This window comes from Leptodactylus fuscus, chromosome 2, assembly GCF_031893055.1.
Source record: "Leptodactylus fuscus isolate aLepFus1 chromosome 2, aLepFus1.hap2, whole genome shotgun sequence".
Taxonomy (NCBI): domain Eukaryota; kingdom Metazoa; phylum Chordata; class Amphibia; order Anura; family Leptodactylidae; genus Leptodactylus; species Leptodactylus fuscus.
In genome coordinates this window covers 210713061-210734721 of record NC_134266.1, presented here as the reverse complement: position 1 = coordinate 210734721, position 21661 = coordinate 210713061, and the positions used below count along the sequence as shown (strand labels likewise).

The window sequence follows — 21661 nt, the reverse complement described above, 5'->3', positions numbered from 1 at the left end:
CTTCCAAACATAGCAAGTTGATTTAATACCAGAAAGTTCTATTTTGATCTCCTCTAATCACATGACCTTCTCCCATGCCATAGTGTAGAGATTGGAGTGCGATTGATTGTGTGGACAGTAGGGTTGAGGGATCGGAAAAGATCGGAATCCGATCGGCGATTGAGTAAATTTCACGATCGAGATCGGAATTTCGACCCGATCTTTTCCAGTGGGATCGAGATCGGAGGTTATCTCAAGATCGGCTCAATCCTAAAAGTGACTTTTCCCATAGAAAAGCATTGACTAGGGTTGAAGATCGGGATCGGAAAAGATCGGATTCCGATCGGCGATCGAGCAAATTTCACGATCGAGATCGGCTGGAAAATGATCGGAAATCGGATTTTAAAATCGATCTTGAAATCTCAAGATCGACTCAACCCTAGTGGACAGGCGTCTTTTATACAGGTAATGAGTTCAAACAGGTGCAATTAATACAGGTAATGAGCGCAGGGTAGGATAAACTAACAGGTCTGTGAGAGCCAGAATTCTTGCCATTTGGTAGATGATCAAATCCATATTTCATGTAATAAGATGCTAATTAATTATTTAAAAATCATACAATGTGATTGTCTGGACTTTTTTTTTTTTAAGTGTTCCTACTATAAAAATTACAGACCTCTCCATTCTTTGTGGGTGGGAAAACTTGTAAAGTCACCAATGTACTTATTTTCCCCACCGTACATAGCTCAGCTTATTGCTAGCCTTACATTTGATTCAAAGATGACTCCATTTATAACGAAAGATATAGTAAAATAATTCAGCATGTGTCCTGTAAGTGTTTGGTTTGAAGGAGAACAACATAAAAAAAACTGAAAAGCATTTTTTCTGATCTCATATTTGGACGTTGCCCAGACTAGTTTATTTGTTCCCTTTAGAACGTATATAAAACTTTTATTATGTAGTACTGCTTGCAGTGGATTATTTTTTAATAGGTATCAGCATTGTCTGTAATTGTACTGTATAATTCATTCAGCCAGTTTAAGCAGAGTAAAGTACTCACTTTGCTTACATGGGTCACTGGGTATATCACAGAAATATAGAAATGATGAAAAAAACTAGGTTCCAGGAGATTTGTCTCTCAATAGCATTTTTTTTATATGTACATGGATTAAGAGTGATTAGCTCTTAGGATATCAGAATGTAAATTTAAGAGAATCTTTTATGTTCGCAGGCACATGCGGTTTTATATACTGCTAGGAAGCCGAATGTGTGCTGAATTCAGCACACTGTCGGCTTTCCCGTTATGTGCCCCGATGCTGGAGATATCGGTGCCGTTATGTAATGGCACCAACGTGTCCCCACTGTCAGAAGAGCGTTTCTGACAGTCTAGCTGGGATGTGAAGAACTTCCCCCAACAGTACTCGTCCGTAACCCTGTACTGTTAGAGGGGCATTCCTTACCACCCAGCAATGATGCTAAGCTGTGAAGAATGCCCCCAGTACTAGTCTGTGGACGAGTACAGTCAGACGGGGCGTTCCTCACATCCCAGCTACGCTATCAGGAACACCCTTCTGACAGTGGGCTGAGATCGCCACCAATATCTCCAGCCCTGGGGCACATAATGGGAAAGCCAACAGTGCGCTGAATTCATTCAATTCATGATATGTACAGGTTTCTCATTCACAGTGTATACTTGTTGGGAGAACACTTTGTCTGCAGTCTAGAGGTGGCCTCACTTTCCTGATACCATCTCATGAGTCTGAAAATTGTTCAAAGAGCTGAGTTCTGCTCTTTAGCTTAGAAATCAGTATTGGATGTCAGGGTAATAATTGATACTATATTTCTAGGTGAAATAAAATCTGGAATACTAAGACTTGGCAGTGTTACTGTACCAGTTTTTAATGCTGGTGAGAAGATGAAAGTGCCAGATGTCCTGTTCTATGAAAATGCACAGGTGAGCAGTATAATAATTTATATTTTGTGGGTTATATCTGGAGGTTAATCAGTTCATGGGATCTCCATCTTTGGCACAGCAGGAGTTTTATTCCCACTTAGACGGAGTGTAGCACCTTAATAACCAAACCACCGTTTCTAGCAGAATGCATGGCTGTGGCTCACCAGGCCCAGCTCAGCTTGTCGTCCCCAGAATGGGAGCCCTGTAGGAAGTCTTCTCATCTGCCTTTGAGCCCTCCCAGCTGACTGATCATTACATCTCATGAACCATTTCCAGACTGCCGTTGACTATATAAGTCTGGATAATCCACACTTAACCCTGTAAGGATTTACCCATTCAGCTGCAGAACTGCAGAGCCGGCTGTAACTAAAGCCAGAGCTCCTATAGAGAAGGTTTATTACTATACCTGCCTTCTCGATTGCTGTATACACAGCACTAAATGAGCGCTGTGTATACAACTATGGGAGCTGCCCTGACCTTTTGGCCATATGAACTTATTGGGATGCAATGTAAAATAAAGAAAAAAACTCTTGTGTTTTTTTATTAGAATTAAAATAAACTTTAAATCATACAAGTTAAATAAAGGTTAAAAGTAAAATTAAAAAAGTCAATTCTGCAGCCACATCACTGGTTCTAACCAAACTCCTGGCGACACAACACTAAATAACAATTACCGAGAGGAAAAACTATCTTATAAAGTGTTTTAGTAGCACAAGAAAGGGTCTCGCACAAAAAATGCATCTTAGTATCAGCTCTCTATGCCAGTTTTGATGAATTTGCGACGGTCTGATCATTAAAGTATTTTTTCTTAGTTTATCCTGTGTTCTTAATTTTTGCCTGCAATAAGATTGATCTGTCTTTACTCTTTACCCATTTACAAGATGTAAAATAGAGGCCACAACTAGTATTGACAAGATGAGAGATATAGGTGATTGAATATTGACTGGCCCGAGTGATGCGTAGTCGTGTTATATACAGGGGTTGACTGAGCCCGGTCTACACTGACAAGCCGTATTTTAGTAAGAACTTTGGCTGACCTACTTCCACATGACCTGTTTCTTGCTTCTCCACTGAAAGCATCACTTGGCTTGAGAAAAAGCAAGAGGGGTGGGAGGCAAAGAGAAATTCATTGCATTCTGTACATCAGTCACAGAGAGACTCATTTTCGAATATGTATGCATGCAGCTAAGCCGACTAATTTGTTTATCTAAGCGTGAGATTGTCCTCAAGGTAATACAACCATCAGCATGGGGAGGGAAGTGGGTCAGCTCACATTTTGGCAGCATCTTGTTGCTTGTAATTAGTGACACATTTATACAGCAATTTAGGAGATCGGAATAATCCAATGCAGGATGTTTTACCTAAAATGTCTTTTATATGGTTTTAGGGCAGATTATGGGATAAGGTGCTTAGGGAAGTTATTATGTCCTTCATTAGTTTGCATTATCCAAAAAGAAATAAATTAAAAAAGCATCAGCAGAAATGTGCAAATTTGGACCATCACACTAAACGTGTGATAAATGGCGGTAAAAACCTGAGTGTAAAAAGTATGTGGGTCCTGTGCACAGTTTCTCAGTCTGTGTCCAAAAATTTTAAGTGTTCATTCACACCGTGCAGTTAACACTGCATCAGAAAAGGATAGATGCAGCTTTGATGCTTTTTACATTTCACTGTCAAAACCAAATGCTGTTTTAAGTGCACACAACTGTACTGTGTGAATACACTCTAACATGCATTGTATCTTGATCTTTTAATTATACAGGGAATTGAAATCATATTAGAATTTCTATCAAGAATGACCACCTCACAAGTTTTTGAAACATATTAAAGGGATACTATCATTGATACCCTTTTTTCCTGTCTAAAACGTAGGAATAGCCTTAAGAAAGGCTATTCTTCTCCTACCTTTTAGATGTCTTCTCTGCGCCGCCGTTCGGTAGAAATCTGTGTTTTCTTCGGTATGAAAAATGAGTTCTCTCGCAGCACTAGGGGCGGTCCCCAGTGCTCAAACAGCACTGGGGGCGTCCCCAATGCCGCGAGAGAACTCTCCAGCGACGCCTCTATCTTCTTCTGGAATGCCCTCTCCCTGTGTCTTCTTCTGTCCTGGGTTTCAATCTACTAGGCCTCGGGCAGAGCTGACTGCGCATGCCTGGGCCACAAAAAATGGCCGCTTGCACAGGAAGCTGGTGTAAGGAGCCATTTTCTTGTGGCCGCTTAAACAGTGAAATGGTATAAGCGGCCATTTTCTTGTGGCCCGGTAATGTGCAGTCGGCTCTGTCCATGGCGCATGCCTAGAAGATTGAAACCCAGGACGGAAGAAGACACAGGGAGAGGGCATTCCAGAAGAAGATAGAGGCGTCCCTGGAGATTTCTTTCTTTGTGGACGCATGCAGTGCTGCGAGAGAACTCATTTGCATACTGAAGAAAACCGGAATTTCTACCGAATGGCGGCATGGAGAGGACATTTAAAGGTAGGAGAAGAATAGACGTTCTTAAGGCTATTCCTACATGTTAGTCAGAAAAAAGGGTATCCAATGATAGGATCCCTTTAAATCATTTTTAAGCTGGTTTATTCAGCAATATTTAAGAACACACAGACAGTAACCATGTGTATAGTACAAGTAGTACACGTGTTGAAGACAAAGCTTTAAGCTTTTTTTTCCCCCCACACATTTCACAGTTTAAAGCGGTGTAAAAAGTCAATTAACATCAATGATTTGCTTTAGTGTTCTTTCATACATTGAAATTGTTGCTGATTCTCCATACATCATCTACAGCACCAAAAGTACAGAACATTTCTAGTGAATCACGACCCTTTAACATGCAATGGAAAAGCATTTATGCAGAATTAAGAGCAGACTGTGCGTTTCTGTCATTATTACTCTAATACGCAGCAGGTAATAATTTTATTACTTATACCTCCAATTTACAATTAAAGAATTAATATTCCCCTTTTTAGGGCTCGTTCACATCTGCGGCCCGGTCTCCGTACTTAGGTTTCCGTTTCCTGCCTAAAACACAGGCAGGATACGGAAACCTGCAGGAGACTTTCTCACCCATTCATTTGAATGGGTGAGAAAGCTGTCCGGCCGTGCACGGCGGTGAGCGTTTTGCGCTCTCCGCCGCGAAACCGGGTTTTATAATCCGGACACAGAGTCGGACATGCAGTACTCTGTGTCCGGATAAAAAAATCCGGTTTCGCGGCGGAGAGCGCAAAACGCTCACCGCCGCGCACGGCCGGACCTGGTCTATGGTTTCCGTCTTCTGGCATGCAGAAGATGGAAACCATAGAACGGAGACCCCAGACGCAGGTGTGAACCCAGCGTTAGATGTATAGTAATATACGGTACTTTTCACTAGTTTGGAAAAAGGGTTTTAACTGCGTAATTGTAAATTGGAGGTATAGAAAACTGTAAGTGTTGCTTCATGTGTTAAGTGTTTATTTTTCACCATTTTTATACTTGCCTAGCTGCTTATAAAACGCCCCACTTAACCCTTGAAAACAGACAAAGGTAGTTTTACCTGAAATACCGTCATCTGACCTATCATAACACATTGCTCTCTGGTAACAAGAAGCCCTCAGAGAAGAGAACATGTAGACAAGCAGTACTCCTTTTATTGTACTATTATTGTAAATTGGCCTGTCCACTTCTTACCTAATCTGCAAACCTTCTGATAATTCTGTGTTCCATATGACCAGGCATGTTGGGACCCCACCATTTGATGTTCATGGCACATTGTGTGGCTAGGATAGATGAGCTGGCACCCAAACTGAATGGAGCGGTAGACACACGTGTAGATCTTTCCATTAAAATCTGTGTTGCCTGTCTCAGATGGAAATATCACTTTTTATCTGCATTAAGCCAGAAAGCTTTGTCTCTAGTACCTATAGCTAGTTACTCCGTAAGTCAATGTCTGACCCATAAAAGAAACGTGAAATATGACTAGGCCTATTGGCCAAACCAAACTCCCCTCTGTAGACACCTATTTTAGCGTTTTGGTCCCTCATCAAAGCTGATCAGGAAATCTAGCTTATATTTGGAGTCTTGTAATGCTCTGTAGGAGAAAGAATGTGGAGGAAGACTAATTTTGTTTTTTAGCTTTTTTTTCCTTGGTGTATTTCCTATAAGACTCCATATACCTGCTGGATATACTCAATGATAGGCAGTACCCACACTTCCTGTTTTCAGGGCCAATGGCGGACAGGTAAATCCTGTTGTGAGTACTGTGTCCTAGATCAGATCTGAGTCAGATTAGAGATGTGCGTATGAGACAAGAGTACATGAAATAAGATGATTTGTAAAGGTCAGTTCTCTGCACTTTGCATGGAAAGTTTGTTTTTCCTTGAACCCTAATACATTTCATCCAGATGTAGCTTGTTTAGATAGAACTAGCCCAATCCACATAGTCTCCGTGCTACATAATGTACATTGTAACTCTGTACCTACTGACCATCACAGGAATTCCTGTACTTACAAAGGGCTTGTCACCAAGTACCAAATACTGCGTGCTGAAGGATGTGACCCATGGAAGTTTATATGTAAACTAGCCCTTATTCTAAACCCTTTGTATTTCTCATTGAATCACAGCTAGTTTACATACTAACCCTCCAGTGGACCTGTTAGCACTTCCATCAACTCCAGTATTTGCCATCCTTCCTCCGGTGCCACACCACTGATTCCAATTGCAGCAGAATCAATGGAGCGGTGCTTATTAAAGGACGCGAAAAACTGTATTTGATGGAAGTGATGAAAAGGAAAATAGTAAAATGAACAGTGAGTAGCCAGGGAGAACGGCTGATTTTCTATATACAATAAAGCTCACAATGTTAATAGAGTATATGCTGTAAGAGTGTCAGTCTGATGCTTTCCTATTCCTCTTTGTAGTCTTTTCCTGTGATACGCTTGGGTTTGTCTATTAGATGTAATCAGAAATGACATTGATGTTTTCTACTTTTTTATTATATGAAATATACTCGGCTTCCATGGAAAACATAGAAGCTCTGACTTCTGTAGTGTGCTTTTATTTGTAGCACCTGAGGGTCATGGAAGACATGCTGAAAGACTTCTTACTTGGAGAACACCTCTTACTTGTTGGAAATCAGGTACACTTTCTTATTATCTTATTTCTGTAATATTATAAAGGCATGTCCACATGGTCTCACTGTGTCCAGAACCTTGGCCATCCATGGTGGCTACTGTCTACACTACTTGGTTGGTAAAACTGAGGTATTTCTTCCAAAATCATGTAGTCACTGAGAGATTTCCATTGCCCTGTGATAAACACAGTGTCTGTAATGCCAGCTACGCTGCACCTATTATCAGTTACCATGCTATCCATAGGCCCGAGTCCACACAGGATTTGCGTTAGGTTGCTGCCTTTCTGCAGGAATTTGTAGGTGTATTTCCAGTTATTGTATGGGATATCAGTGTTTTTAAGACTGACATGATGATGCTCATCTGTATGCAAAACACTGCTTGAATTCATGACGTTTTAATATCCTAATACCTAAAAGCCCATAATTGACATACAGTACCACACAGCATGTTGCCATACTCAAATTCATTAAGCGGAGTGCATTAACTAGATTAACTAAGGTTTAATACATTAAAATAGTTAATTCCATCTAAGTGACATTATTCTGCTTTGCCAGCAAAATGTATCTAAAGACGATTTCAGGGGCAAACACACACAAGTGTAGCCAACTAGGGCGATAGCTTATAAGACTATATATTAGCTGTGGGTTTATGCTTGGCAGTACTTACCAATTCAGTTCACATGCAGAATATACATGTAGGATTGCATATTGTAGCACTGTTTCCACGTAAATGTAATTTGGTTGAGTTCTAGTATGAATCCTACATATGAATATTGTGGATACTCATGGGGATTACGTTCCCCACCATTAAAGGAGTTTTATACATCCTATATATAGGAGAGGCAATAAGGATTACATTGCATTAAAAGGATTGTCTAATGGTTTTAATTTTGGGTTAGACAATCCATAAAGTGTCTTCATGTCCACTGTAGTTGACAGATATTGTAGTTATTACCATAAATTCATATAGCATTGTCCTATACAGTTCTTCATAAGACATTCCCTTGAGGCAAAATAATGTATGCTATGTATTTTTGGCGATTCTCTTCAGGTGTGGACCTTTAGGGTATGTTCACACAGAGTTTTTTAGAGCAGATTTTGATGCAGAATCTGCCTCAAAATACGCCTCCAAAAATGGCTCCCGTTGACTTCAATGGGAGCTGATCACTTCTTTTTTTCTTCTAGCTAGTAGCGGAAAAAAGAAGCGAGTTGACCCGATTTTGACGCGGATTCCACAGCTAATTCAGCTGCAGCGCGAGGCTCCCTGCCGATTAGGCCCATTCTTCGGGCCTAATCTGGAGCGGAATGCCACGATGGGATGCTGGTGGACTGAATACAAATTCCGCTGTGTGAACATACCCTTAGATAGCCACCCAGTGATGCTTGTCAGGGTAAATTGTTGCTGCTTTTCCAGTCTCATAGGTCCATACATATATAGTGTGAAGTGTAATTTGCATTGAAAAGTGCTCCGTTCAGTCTCACAGTGGATTGCCTGTCTATACTGTAAATACATTTATTACTCCCTAAACTACCAGTCTGTGGAATATTTGATCCAGCAGCACCACCACCTTAAAGGAATTAGTCAGGGTATTTTCAAACCCCTAACCACCACCACTAGTGGCTATTGCATCCAGTGTAACAGTGGGTGGCACCTCTGTATCCTAGTCTCAGTCTTGGGCAGTTATTTTTCAGCTGTATCACTCCTAAAGGGCATGACTTATGAGTTCCTCCGGCAGCCGTATCCCCCCATCTTTGGGTGATCTGAGATCCTACGTAAGCCTCAGCCCAAAGCCCTTAGGGCTTGTGCCCATGCACCTCCCTCCCAGCCTATGCCCAAAAGCCCCAATAACTTTGAGCAGAGGCACCCTAAAATACATCAGTGCAGAATTTCAGGCACACTTCAGGAGACGGGAGGGAGCGAAGCCTGTCTGCCAGGTAAAGCTTTTCAATCAAGCATTATTGGCGTATTTTAGAAATATTATGTAGTACATCGTCCTTAAAGAAATAAAACAAATGAGATAAAAGAATGCAACAAAATAAAGAAGTTACAATCTACAAGAAACAACATTTTTTGAATATCAAACCAAAAAAATAAATATCATACCAAAAAAATAAAGTTATAGCTTTCAAAACTATGTACAAAGAAAACAAATGCGTCTAGTCATAAACCAGGGATATTGTCCCAGTCAAGGTTATATACTGTATGTATATATAGTTCAGAGTGAGTATAATCGTGTCAGTAGTGGGGCTTACATTACAACAAATTTAGTCTTTTGAGTATGTAACTAATAACATATAAAATAAATGATAAAATATGCGTTTGTTTTTACTATATAAAATGTTTCTTTGTCTTTTACTATCCAATGAATTACAATTTATCACTTCTAATTTAAATATGTTATGTTATTTCGGAAGAGAATTTCATGTGTGTGTTTATAATAATAATTCTCTGTGCTTAAAGGGAGTCGGCAAAAACAAGATAGTGGATAGATTTCTGCATTTACTAAACCGACCAAGAGAATATTTACAACTGCACAGGTAAGCTTTACATTATGTGATAGCCGTGCAAAGTAACCAAACTTACGTCTTCATTTACATGTTATCTATAACATTCTGCATAAAGGGTGAAAAAGTCTTGTGTGCGAAGTAAAGGACACGGCTCGTCAATAGAGAATGGATTATGGGGAAAATAAAGATACAGTCAACATATGAATGAGCCGTGAAGGATTTATTCATGACATAGCTTCCATTGGGTTCAATATTATTAGACCACTGGCATATGTAGCCAAGTGCAATCTTTGGTTACACATTTCTTCCATTCTTTAGCTTATAGACTGGAAAACTGTGATTTCATATTGGGAACTGACAATCCTTTCATGATATGGCATAAGCATTTATTGTTCAAGATTTTCATAGGGTATGTGTTACATGTAGAAATGGCATATTTATATGACACATTAACTTAATGGGCTTTTTAGTTTTTAATGCTTTGGAACAATAAACCGAAAAATGAAAGGTAATTTATCCATCTGGCTTGACTGTCTGCAGAATTTTTTTGCAAGTAGTATTGTAGAAGTCTTGAAGAGAAGAAAGGTAATTATTAGAGATGAGCGAACACTAAAATGTTCGAGGTTCGAAATTCGATTCGAACAGCCGCTCACTGTTCGAGTGTTCGAATGGGTTTCGAACCCCATTATAGTCTATGGGGAACATAAACTCGTTAAGGGGGAAACCCAAATTCGTGTCTGGAGGGTCACCAAGTCCACTATGACACCCCAGGAAATGATACCAACACCCTGGAATGACACTGGGACAGCAGGGGAAGCATGTCTGGGGTCATAAAAGTCACTTTATTTCATGGAAATCCCTGTCAGTTTGCGATTTTCGCAAGCTAACTTTTCCCCATAGAAATGCATTGGCCAGTGCTGATTGGCCAGAGTACGGAACTCGACCAATCAGCGCTGGCTCTGCTGGAGGAGGTGGAGTCTAAGATCGCTCCACACCAGTCTCCATTCAGGTCCGACCTTAGACTCCGCCTCCTCCAGCAGAGCCAGCGCTGATTGGCCGAATTCCGTACTCTGGCCAATCAGCACTGGCTAATGCATTGTATTGGCGTGATGAAGCAGTGCTGAATGTGTGTGCTTAGCACACACATTCAGCTCTACTTCATCGGGCTAATAGAATGCATTGGCCAGCGCTGATTGGCCGAATTCCGTACTCTGGCCAATCAGCACTGGCTAATGCATTGTATTGGCGTGATGAAGCAGTGCTGAATGAGTGTGCTTAGCACACACATTCAGCTCTACTTCATCGGGCTAATAGAATGCATTGGCCAATCATCTGATGTAGCAGTGCCGAGTGTGCATCAGATGTGTAGTTGAGCAAAACTGACTCAGCACTGCTAAGTCTGCATTCGCATAGGAATGCATTGGCCAGCCTTCGGCCAATCAGCGCTGGCTCTGCCGGAGGAGGCGGAGTCTAAGGTCGGACCTGAATGGAGACTGGTGTGGAGCGATCTTAGACTCCGCCTCCTCCAGCAGAGCCAGCGCTGATTGGTCGAGTTCCGTACTCTGGCCAATCAGCGCTGGCCAATGCATTCTATTAGCCCGATGAAGTAGAGCTGAATGTGTGTGCTTAGCACACACATTCAGCTCTACTTCATCAGGCTAATAGAATACATTGGCCAATCAGCGCTGGCCAATGCATTCTATTAGCTTGATGAAGCAGAGTGTGCACAAGGGTTCAAGCGCACCCTCGGCTCTGATGTAGCAGAGCTGAGGGTGCACAAGGGTTCAAGTGCACCCTCGGCTCTCCTACATCAGAGCCGAGGGTGCGCTTGAACCCTTGTGCAGCCTCGGCTCTGCTACATCAGAGCCGAGGGTGCGCTTGAACCCTTGTGCACACTCTGCTTCATCAAGCTAATAGAATGCATTGGCCAGCACTGATTGGCCAGAGTACGGAATTCGGCCAATCAGCGCTGGCCAATGCATCCCTATGGGAAAAAGTTTATCTCACAAAAATCACAATTACACACCCGATAGAGCCCCAAAAAGTTATTTTTAATAACATTCCCCCCTAAATAAAGGTTATCCCTAGCTATCCCTGCCTGTACAGCTATCCCTGTCTCATAGTCACAAAGTTCACATTCTCATATGACCCGGATTTGAAATCCACTATTCGTCTAAAATGGAGGTCACCTGATTTCGGCAGCCAATGACTTTTTCCAATTTTTTTCAATGCCCCCGGTGTCGTAGTTCCTGTCCCACCTCCCCTGCGCTGTTATTGGTGCAAAAAAGGCGCCAGGGAAGGTGGGAGGGGAATCGAATTTTGGCGCACTTTACCACGTGGTGTTCGATTCGATTCGAACATGGCGAACACCCTGATATCCGATCGAACATGTGTTCGATAGAACACTGATCGCTCATCTCTAGTAATTATCTATTTTTCCTGGGAAATGCTAGGGGAGAGGCTTAAATGAAGTCTCAGCAGTTTTACCTTATAAAACTGCTAACCTTTCAAGATAGGAGCCATAGAAAGCTCTTGCAGTAAGCTGCTCCACAGCCATCCCCATGTGCTTTGAATAAAAGTTGTAGTGTCCATTCAGGAGACTGCTCCAGTCTTACTCCAAAGCAGAAGAGAGGGCTTGTTTAGAAGCTTACTGCAGAGAGCACTCCAGCACTATGGACTGTCTTTGGGGCACTTTATACCAGATTGAATTTCTCTTTCACAGTAAATGATAATAAAACTCTACACAGAGAACTCCTACCTAGCACCGACAGCAGGTTAGAACAGCTGATAGACTCCCTTTATACCAGAGCTGTGGAGTCGGTAAGCCACAGTTGCGACTCCGACTCCTGGATTTTATCAGGTTCCGACTCCGGCTCCGACTCCTTCATAAATGGCCAATTCGTAGCAATAAATTTACTGTTGTAATTTACTATTAACATCGTGCTTATTCAGTTTCTCACCATCATATAAGTAATCAGACCACTTAGAGCAAAAACTATATTTATTAGAATACAATACAGAATATAGCAAATAACTTTTATAAACTTTTCTAAACTCTTGTAAGTAAATATGCAATAAACACTGTTATGCAGTTAATAAGAAGACATCTATAAATTTGTCCTCAGAAAAAGTATTGCCTCTGTCAGATCCTCCTTCATGGATGCCCTTAAATCTGATCTAATTATTTTGAGAGCAGAGAACAACCTCTCTACACTAACTTGGGTTGGTGGCAAAGCAGTAACCACTCGGGCAACATCTCTGACAATGTCAGAATACAGAGGAATCGCTTGTTGCACTGTTATTTTTGATGAAATGTCTCTATCTCCAGCAGAACTGCTTATCACTGTTGTTCATAGTTTGATGGAACATATATATTTGAGTAACATTTATAAAATTCATATGAAAATTCAATTATGAAATATTAATACTTTATTTTAAAGCTGGAGTCGGAGTCAGTACATTTCTACCGACTCCGACTCTGACTCCAACCAAAACTAACTCCGACTCCACGACTCCGACTCCACAGCTCTGCTTTATACAATGCTTCTATTCTATAAAAAATAAAAAAGTATTGGACTGTTTCTTACCCCTTGTAGCCGACTTACGGGAGGTGCCAAACCCCGTCCCTGGACCTATGGGACCTGATCCAAATCAAGACGTAGCAACAAGAAGAGATGAGCTTGCAGCACTCCGAAGTCTTAAAAAATCTTCAAATTTTATTTAGACATTTCTTTAAAAACAGATAGTCCACAAAACATCCAGTGTAAGACGGAAAAAACACAAAACGTGATTTAAATGAATCGCTTACGCGTTTCGGGGGTTAGCGCCCCCTTAATCATGCTTCTATTCTACTGCATGGGTAAGAAGCTCCTGCTCTAGAGAGTTATCACTCATCTGGACATAGGAGAGTAAGGAGCACGAGAGAAACACTAAAGATCTCTTGGGGCACAGAGAGATTAATTCTTCATCTGTTTTCCATTTATAATATGGTGGGGAAAAAAAAGCAAGCTGCTCCCTTTGAAGTCAATGGGAGCCGTTTTTGGAGGCAGATTTTGAGGCAGATTCCGCATTAAAATCTGCTGCCAAAATACTCCATGTGAACATACCCTTACTATGTCCAAAAAGATGATGCTGAGGACTTGGGTCCGTAGGATGTTTATGTCGCAGTCAATGTTACTCATGAATACAAAGCAGTTTACACATGAAGTCTGTGGCAATGACGCAAACATAAACTCAGTTTACAGTGCTCTTAGTAATAAATTATTAGGCAGCCATTTAATACTTTCAGAATGGAATCTAAACTCTAAGAGCACACTTGTAGTAGGTTCTGTAAGATAATGTTGTTCTCACTGATATAATTTGAAGCTATAAACTCTCCTTGTGTGGCTGGTATATATTTATCCCTGCACCTCATAGAACCTCAGCTGTGTTTAGCTTTATTTTTATATGAATCTTAAAATGTGTATTTTTAGTCGCTCAAAGTCTCCATTATGTGCTGACGTCTAAGACTTAGATATAAAAAAAAAGATATGTAGGATTACCTAAATCTCCTCATCCAACTCGGCAGGGGAATGTAAGCAAACAAAAATAGATATGTATCTTTGAGACCAAGTACTTTTTATTCTAAGCTTTAATATGTTGTTTATTGTTATTGTGCTGCTAGTTTTGGAAAGAAACAATGTAGAGTATTTTTCAATTTAAATGGACTTTCACTATGGAAACAATAATGTTCTTGATTTAAAGAATTTTCATTGTCATTTATTGTATATGGAAATCAAGTATGTGTCAACACAGCTGTATAAAGTACATGATGAGGCAAAAAAAACAACCCAGGAATCACCATATGCAGTATGTTTTAATGTTACTCGATTCACTATTTAGGGGATATTGTCACTCCTTGGGGAGAGACCACCATATAGGTGCGTGGAGACTTATTAAGCCTTTAGCACTCTACTTTGCAAGGGACCATGGGAAGAATATGCAAATCTGTCTTCCGTGATGTAATTAGGAAGTCAGCTGCTTCCTCAGTGTTGCAAACCAATACAGGGCGCTCACTGGAATGTGCAAGCCTGTCTTCCCTGATGTCGATTCACTATATATATATATATATATATATATATATATATATATATATATATATATATATATATATATTTTGGTAAATGCTCAGTACTGTGCTGGATTTTTAGGAATGGAAGGTAGGTTGGTAGTGGGACCTGTCATTCCACCCCCCTCCGGTCCACACTTTGGGGATGTTCCGGCAGTGACTCAGCTGCAGAGAGTCTGCTCATAAAGGAGGCTTAAGAAGCCAGCTCCAGCAGCAACACTTTGAAAGAGTTTGGCTGGAGAGCTGACAGAGAGTTCATATTTTTGGAGCTGTGTCCTGAATGATTCTACTGGCTTTTGGATTTCTGTGATTCTAGGTGAGGTAACCTATTCTATATTCAGTTAGAGCCTAGCCAGGCAGGTATTTATTTTTGTATTGTTTCCTTTTGTTGCTGCACTATATTTTTGAGTGAAATTAAACTCTACCTTTGTTCGGACTAGAGAAACTGGACTTGTGTGTCTATGCCACCCCACCTAGCAACCCCAGACCCTGACTATATATATATATATATATATATATATATATATATATATATATATTTACATAGTTTTGCGAAGATGCTCATGTCGTCTAGATAGAACGAGATTCACAACTTTCAGGAGCGAACTCTAACTTTTATGTAAGGACTCAGTTTTCCTGTATGTGTTAGCCACTCATTTATCTTTATGCAGTTTGTACGTCATGTCTTTTGCTGTTGGGGACATCTGTGATAAAAGGATCCTTCAAAATGATGACTTTCCGATAGCTTGTTATCTTCCTACAGGTCACTCTCTAAATGATATTTATTCTTGAGATGTAAATGTTATTTTCTTTCAGAGGCGGATCATTACCAAATCTGGATAATTCAGTTATAATCCAGACCATTTGTAAATATTCCCTTGACTACTAATGTGTTTTACAGCAATTACCTTTAATGAATATGTCATTTTAAAGTGCTAGAGTTCTTTATTTAGAAAGGCAGCTCTACATTATAGCTGCCATTGCCACCTGACACAAAAAAGTGCTGGAAATTGTTTGTTCAGTAGCATTATGGTGAGCTGCATATTAACATTAGATAAAGAAGGTGCAGTACATGTACATATAATATATCTCTATTATTTGTCAAAGTGTTTATTGCTGAGGTTTATATTTTGTTAGAATTTTGAAGCTATCGGCATGTTCTATATGTCATCAGCAATACCAGAATAGACCACTCACCATATTGTACGCTATTGCCACCACAATTGTACACTGTTCCCAGAGGAGGTATTCATAATATACATAGCAAAACTGTTGTATTTTAAGTTCATCTGCTATTCAGTCATAGGTTTTTGGGTTACGACTTTATGATTTTCTTTTCAATATTTTTTATTGAATTTTCAAGAGTAACAAGCACAACAGAATACAACATAAGGTCACATAAAGGACCGCAATAACAGAAATATTACAATCGTTAGACAATAACAAGTAAATCCCGAAGGAAACATTTAGTATTCATCAATCAGCAGGCAGAAGTTTTGCACGGTCAGGAGAAAAAGAAAGATACCTGTAGAGGGGTTGATGGGGAAGGGGAGGTACAAAGGGAAACAAGGGAGGTCCTTACCAAACTATTGTGATGGACAATATTGATTTGTATTGTGGGTTTCAAGTGTGGTCAAGTACAATAAAGATAACATTAGAAGATTTTGGAGGATAGGGCAATCCTATCTTGTCAGAAACAACATGACAACTTTTTCTGTCCGTCATTCCCATTACAGCAGTACTAATTTTCTATAGGTTTTTTGTTGTTGTTGTTTACTTTTGTAAAATAACCTCCCCTTCTTTTAACAAACACTTACTAAGACTCTAAGATCTGTAGCTTTCTTTTAAATGTATTTTCTTGATAGAGTTGTGAGGCCTTGTTTTCTGCAGGGCAGCTGTTTTTTTTTTGGTTTTTTTTTATGGCACCATTTTGTTATATTTTCTGATTAGTTTTTATACCCTTTTTCGGAGTCGAGGTGTGTTTTTTTTATTTTTTTTTTCTAGATCAGACATGGGAAAATATTTTAATTTTAATATAAATATTTATACCAGCTGATTTTTTTTCTTTAAATTCAATTACTTAATCGCTTGTATAATATATTGATAGATTTCTGTATTGAATTAAATTGTACTTTCCAGAGGAGTCCTATTAACCTTCTCTCTGGTTGGCCTGACATGTGTTCGCTTGACCCCCCACAATTGTGTTATATGGTGGGCCAAGGGAGTAAAAGAAGGAGCTCCTCCCCTTACCCACGGGGTCCCTGTTCTACTTCTACTTCTTGCTGCACTTACAGGACAGACCAAAAGTTTGGACACACCTTCTCATTCAAAAAGTTTTCTGTATTTTCATGACTATGAAAATTGTGGATTCACACTGAAGGCATCAAAACTGTGAATTAACACATGTGGAATTATATACCTAACAAAAAAGTGTGAAACAACTGAAAATCTGTCTTATATTCTAGGTTCTTCAAAGTAGCCACCTTTTGCTTTGATTACTGCTTTGCACACTCTTGGCATTCTCTTGATGAGCTTCAAGAGGTAGTCACCTGAAATGGTCTTCCTACAGTCTTGAAGGAGTTCCCAGAGATGCTTAGCACTTGTTAGCCCTTTTGCCTTCACTCTGCTGTCCAGCTCACCCCAAACCATCTCGATTGGGTTCAGGTCTGGTGACTGTGGAGGCCAGGTCATCTGGTGTAGCACGCCATCACTCTCCTTCTTGGTCACATAGCCCTTACACAGCCTGGAGGTGTGTCTGGGGTCATTGTCCTGTTGAAAAATAAATGATGGTCCAACTAAACGCAAACTGAATAGAATAGCATGCCGTGGCAAGATTCAGTGGTAGCCATGCTGGTTCAGTATGCCTTCAATTTTGAATAAATCCCCAACAGTGTCACCAGCAAAGCACCCCCCCACCATCACACCTCCTCCTCCATGCTTCACGGTAGGAATCAGGCATGTAGAGTCCATCCATTCACCTTTTCTGCATCGCACAAAGACACAGTGGTTGGCCTGCTGCACCAAGTTTCCTCTTAACAGTTGTTGTAGAGATGTGTCTGCTGCTAGAACTCTGTGCGGCATTGACCTGGTCACTAATCTGAGCTGCTGTTAACCTGTGATTTCTGAGGCTGGTGACTCGGATGAACTTATCCTCTGGAGCAGAGGTGACTCTTGGTCTTCCTTTCCTGGGGCGGTTCTCATGTGAGCCAGTTTCTTTGTAGCGCTTGATGGTTTTTGCAACTGCACTTGGGGACACTTTCAAAGTTTTCCCAATTTTTCTTAAAGTAATGATGGCCACTCGTTTTTCTTTACTTACCTGCTTTTTTCTTGCCATAATACAAATTCTAACAGTCTATTCAGTAGGACTATCAGCTGTGTATCCACATGACTTCTGCACAACACAACTGATGATCCCAACCCCATTTATAAGGCAAGAAATCCCACTTATTAAACCTGACAGGGCACACCTGTGAAGTGAAAACTATTTCCGGTGACTACCTCTTGAAGCTCATCAAGAGAATGCCAAGAGTGTGCAAAGCGGTAATCAAAGCAAAAGGTGGCTACTATGAAGAACCTAGAATATAAGACAGATTTTCAGTTGTTTCACACTTTATTGTTAAGTATATAATTCCACATGTCTTATTTCATAGTTTTGATGCCTTCAGTGTGAATCTACAGTTTTCATAGTCATGAAAATACAGAAAACTCTTTGAATGAGAAGGTGTGTCCAAACTTTTGGTCTGTACTGTATGTCATTATGCTGAAGAATGTGTCAAGTACAGCACGCCGTGGAAGTGGCAACAGAGGCCAGTCTGGACAGAAGCATGGGTGGGTGACTAAATTATTAGCTGCAACCTATTGTAATAATACAATTAGTATAGGCCTAACATATCACTGTGGGGGGGGGGGGGGTAAGGGGGGGGGCAGCACCGCACCTCCCCTCCCCTCCCATGAGGCGACCTGAAGCAAGCGCTTCAGGTGGCGCTATGCCAGGGCCTCAGGGAGGGCGTCATTTTTGGTTACCTAAGCCAGTCCAGGACAAGCTGTCCTGGACTGGCTTAGCACCGAGCGGTGGTTTGGGGAGGCCACTGGAGCAGCGCTGCTCCAGCAGCCTCCTCTCACGCTCAGGCAGAGAGCAGGTCGTCTCCGTGCCTGCTCTCTGCCGGCGAACGGCGCTAAGCCCCACCCCTGCACTTCGTCACGCCCCCTCCGCTCTGCCCCCTCCTCCGGTGGGGGGGGCTTTCTGTAGTTCGCCTCGGGCGGCGAAAGGGGCAGGTTCGCCCCTGGTGGGGGTCCAATAAAAGGGGGTTGTATAACTTGCAGAGGTTAAGTATAGAGGGTTGTATACCATGTGGTGGCCAAATAAGGGGATTTTTTTCCTGCAAATTGGGGTTATGTCCTATAATTTTAATTAGAGTGGCCCCCATCAAGCAGATAAATATAGTGGGGTTGGATATCTTTTTTTGGTTAAGGGGGTATTCCTTTCTATAGTTTTCCTCTCGCAGCAAAGAGACTAGGTTCACTCCTAGGCTTTCTATACCAGAATCTGATCTTATCTCCTACTATAGCTCCTGAGCCCATAGCATCGCAGCACTCTGCTGTTACAGTGCTGAGCATTAACTTGCTTGTCATAATATTATAGCATAGAGCATTAAGGAAGTAAAAAGAGGAATAGTCAAGCAAAGGTTGAATTCTGGCTATATTAGGTTCAGAAATATTTTTGTCCTTGTCAGGCAGAAAGATAAGGTGCTTGAAAATCTTGACATCTTTTATTTCCTCACCCATACTTTATATTCCTAACAATGCTAGTGCTGACATTTATGTTGCTCTCTTTGAAGCAGTAGAGGGAAGCTCTGCAAATTGGGCTTTAGAGTTTTCTTTTTTTTTTTTTTTTTATAACCACAGAGGATCTGTCAACATTCCTGACATCTCTGTTTTAGTAAATAATTATATTTCACATGAAATAACAATTTTGGATCATTTCTTCCTATAACATTAGCTTGTGCTATTTCTCTGTGCAGTGGCCAAGCTGGGTATCTGCAGCTTACATAGGAGCTTAGCTCCAGTTAGCTACATAGCTCAGCCACTGCAGTGTGTACAGAGCACTGTGGCTGCTCATATAGGCTGATCAGTGTGGGTGCCATTTATCAGACCCCCAGAGATTTGATATTGATGAAGTGTAATAAGTATAGCCCGTCAATGTTAAACACCTTTTTTTTTTGTCTGCAATTTTGGAGTTTTCTCACAAACATAAACCATATTTAATTTTTTTATAAATAAATTTTTTATTTATATATAAACAACACAAAACCAGAAGCGAGACAGGACCAGGAAACCTGGCCCAGCAAGACACACACAATGACAAAAATACGTCCACATGGACGGAACAAACCTTGATGATCCAAATCAAAGTCAATCATGGCAATAACAGACTGGAAGGGTAGAGGCGGGAAGAGGAAAGCAGAAGAAAAGGAAGAAGGGAGGAAAGAGAAAGGAAAAGAAGAAAAGAGAGAGAGAAAAAAGGGGGGGGGGGAAGGGCTCATGCCTCTGGCACCCGTGACTGACCTACCGCCCACTAAGGAACCTCAACCAATCAGCTCTATGTATTTCTGGGAAGAGAAGCCAGGGCATCAGACGTCCATATAGGCCACGTGCACGTCCCGGAGAAGCAGTGAGATCCTCCATGGCCCTGATATCCTCCACTTTACAGTCCCTGACTGAAGTTCTGTCGCTTATCCATGTTGTGGAATCAAAAGCTTATAACCTGACTTTAAATTAATCTATTGGTTTAAAAAATGACTCATATGAAAGCTGAAACCTTCCCAATAGTTTACAGCCTCCCCTGTCCTCACTAATTGATCGGTTAATTAGTGGGTGTGTATAAAAAGACCTCCAGCACCCCAGACCTTCACTTGAACTGCAACTTCACCTCTGACAACATGCTTCTCGAGAACACGATCCTGTGATGCCTCTATCTTCGTCTGGATCCTCCCCTTCTCTGTCGTCTTCCTCCTGCGTCACCTCCGACGCCTGCACAGTTGGCTCTGCCAGTGAGACACTAGTAGAGCCGACTGCGCATGCCGGCCGCTGGCTTTGTCAGGTCTTCCAGTCCCCTCTCCCCTCCACACCAGCCTTCTTCTTGCTCCACCTCTCGGACTTCCTCACCTCCGACGCCTGCGCAGTTGGCTCTGCCAGTGAGACACTAGTAGAGCCGACTGCGCATGCCGGCCGCTGGCTTTGTCAGGTCTTCCAGTCCCCTCTCCCCTCCACACCAGCCTTCTTCTTGCTCCACCTCTCGGACTTTCCTCACCTCCGACGCCTGCGCAGTTGGCTCTGCCAGTGAGACACTAGTAGAGCCGACTGCGCATGCCGGCCGGTGGCCATTTTTGGGAGGCCGCTCTTGCTCTTGTAGTTCAATGCAGGAGTGGCCTCCCAAAAATGGCCGCCGGCTGGCATGCGCAGTTGGCTCTGCTGGTGTCTCACTGGCAGAGCCAACTGCGCATGCGTCGGAGGTGACGCAGGAGGAAGACGACAGAGAAGGGGAGGATCCAGCCGAAGATAGAGGCGTCGCAGGATCGTGTTCTCGAGCAGCAGTGGGGACGCCCCCATCGCATTTTCAGCGCTGGGGCCCACCCCCATCGCTGCCATAGAACTAATTTACATACCGGTAAAAACTGGTATTTCTAAGAAACGGCGTGGCGGAGATCACATCTAAAGGTAAGAGACGAATAGCCTTTCTAAAGGCTATTTCGACGTCTTATCCACAAAAAGAGAGGTTTTAATGGTAGAATCCCTTTAAAGTCAGTTTATAAGCTTTTAATTCCTCAACATAGATAAGCAACAGAACTTCTGTCAGAGACTGTATGGATCCAGTGACGATGGGGGGGGGGGGGGGTTGGGTGATTTCCACAGAGCCGTAATACAGGCCCTAGCCGCATTGGTCATGTGTCGCATGGAGGACCTACGGTAGGTACGAAGAGGAAAGTCTGAGAGGTGGAGCAAGAAGATGGCCGGT

At 41.7% G+C, this 21661-nt stretch overlaps 1 protein-coding gene across 1 annotated transcript in view; it reads left to right on the top strand.

Annotated features, from left to right (window-relative positions):
• The window catches only part of VWA8 (von Willebrand factor A domain containing 8), a 200197-nt gene that overhangs the window by 70060 nt on the left and 108476 nt on the right, over positions 1–21661 (top strand). The window contains exons 20-22 of the mRNA XM_075265448.1: positions 1827–1933; positions 6966–7037; positions 9493–9569. Coding sequence (XP_075121549.1) covers positions 1827–1933; positions 6966–7037; positions 9493–9569 — 256 coding nt within the window. The remainder of the gene's footprint in view (positions 1–1826; positions 1934–6965; positions 7038–9492; positions 9570–21661) is intronic.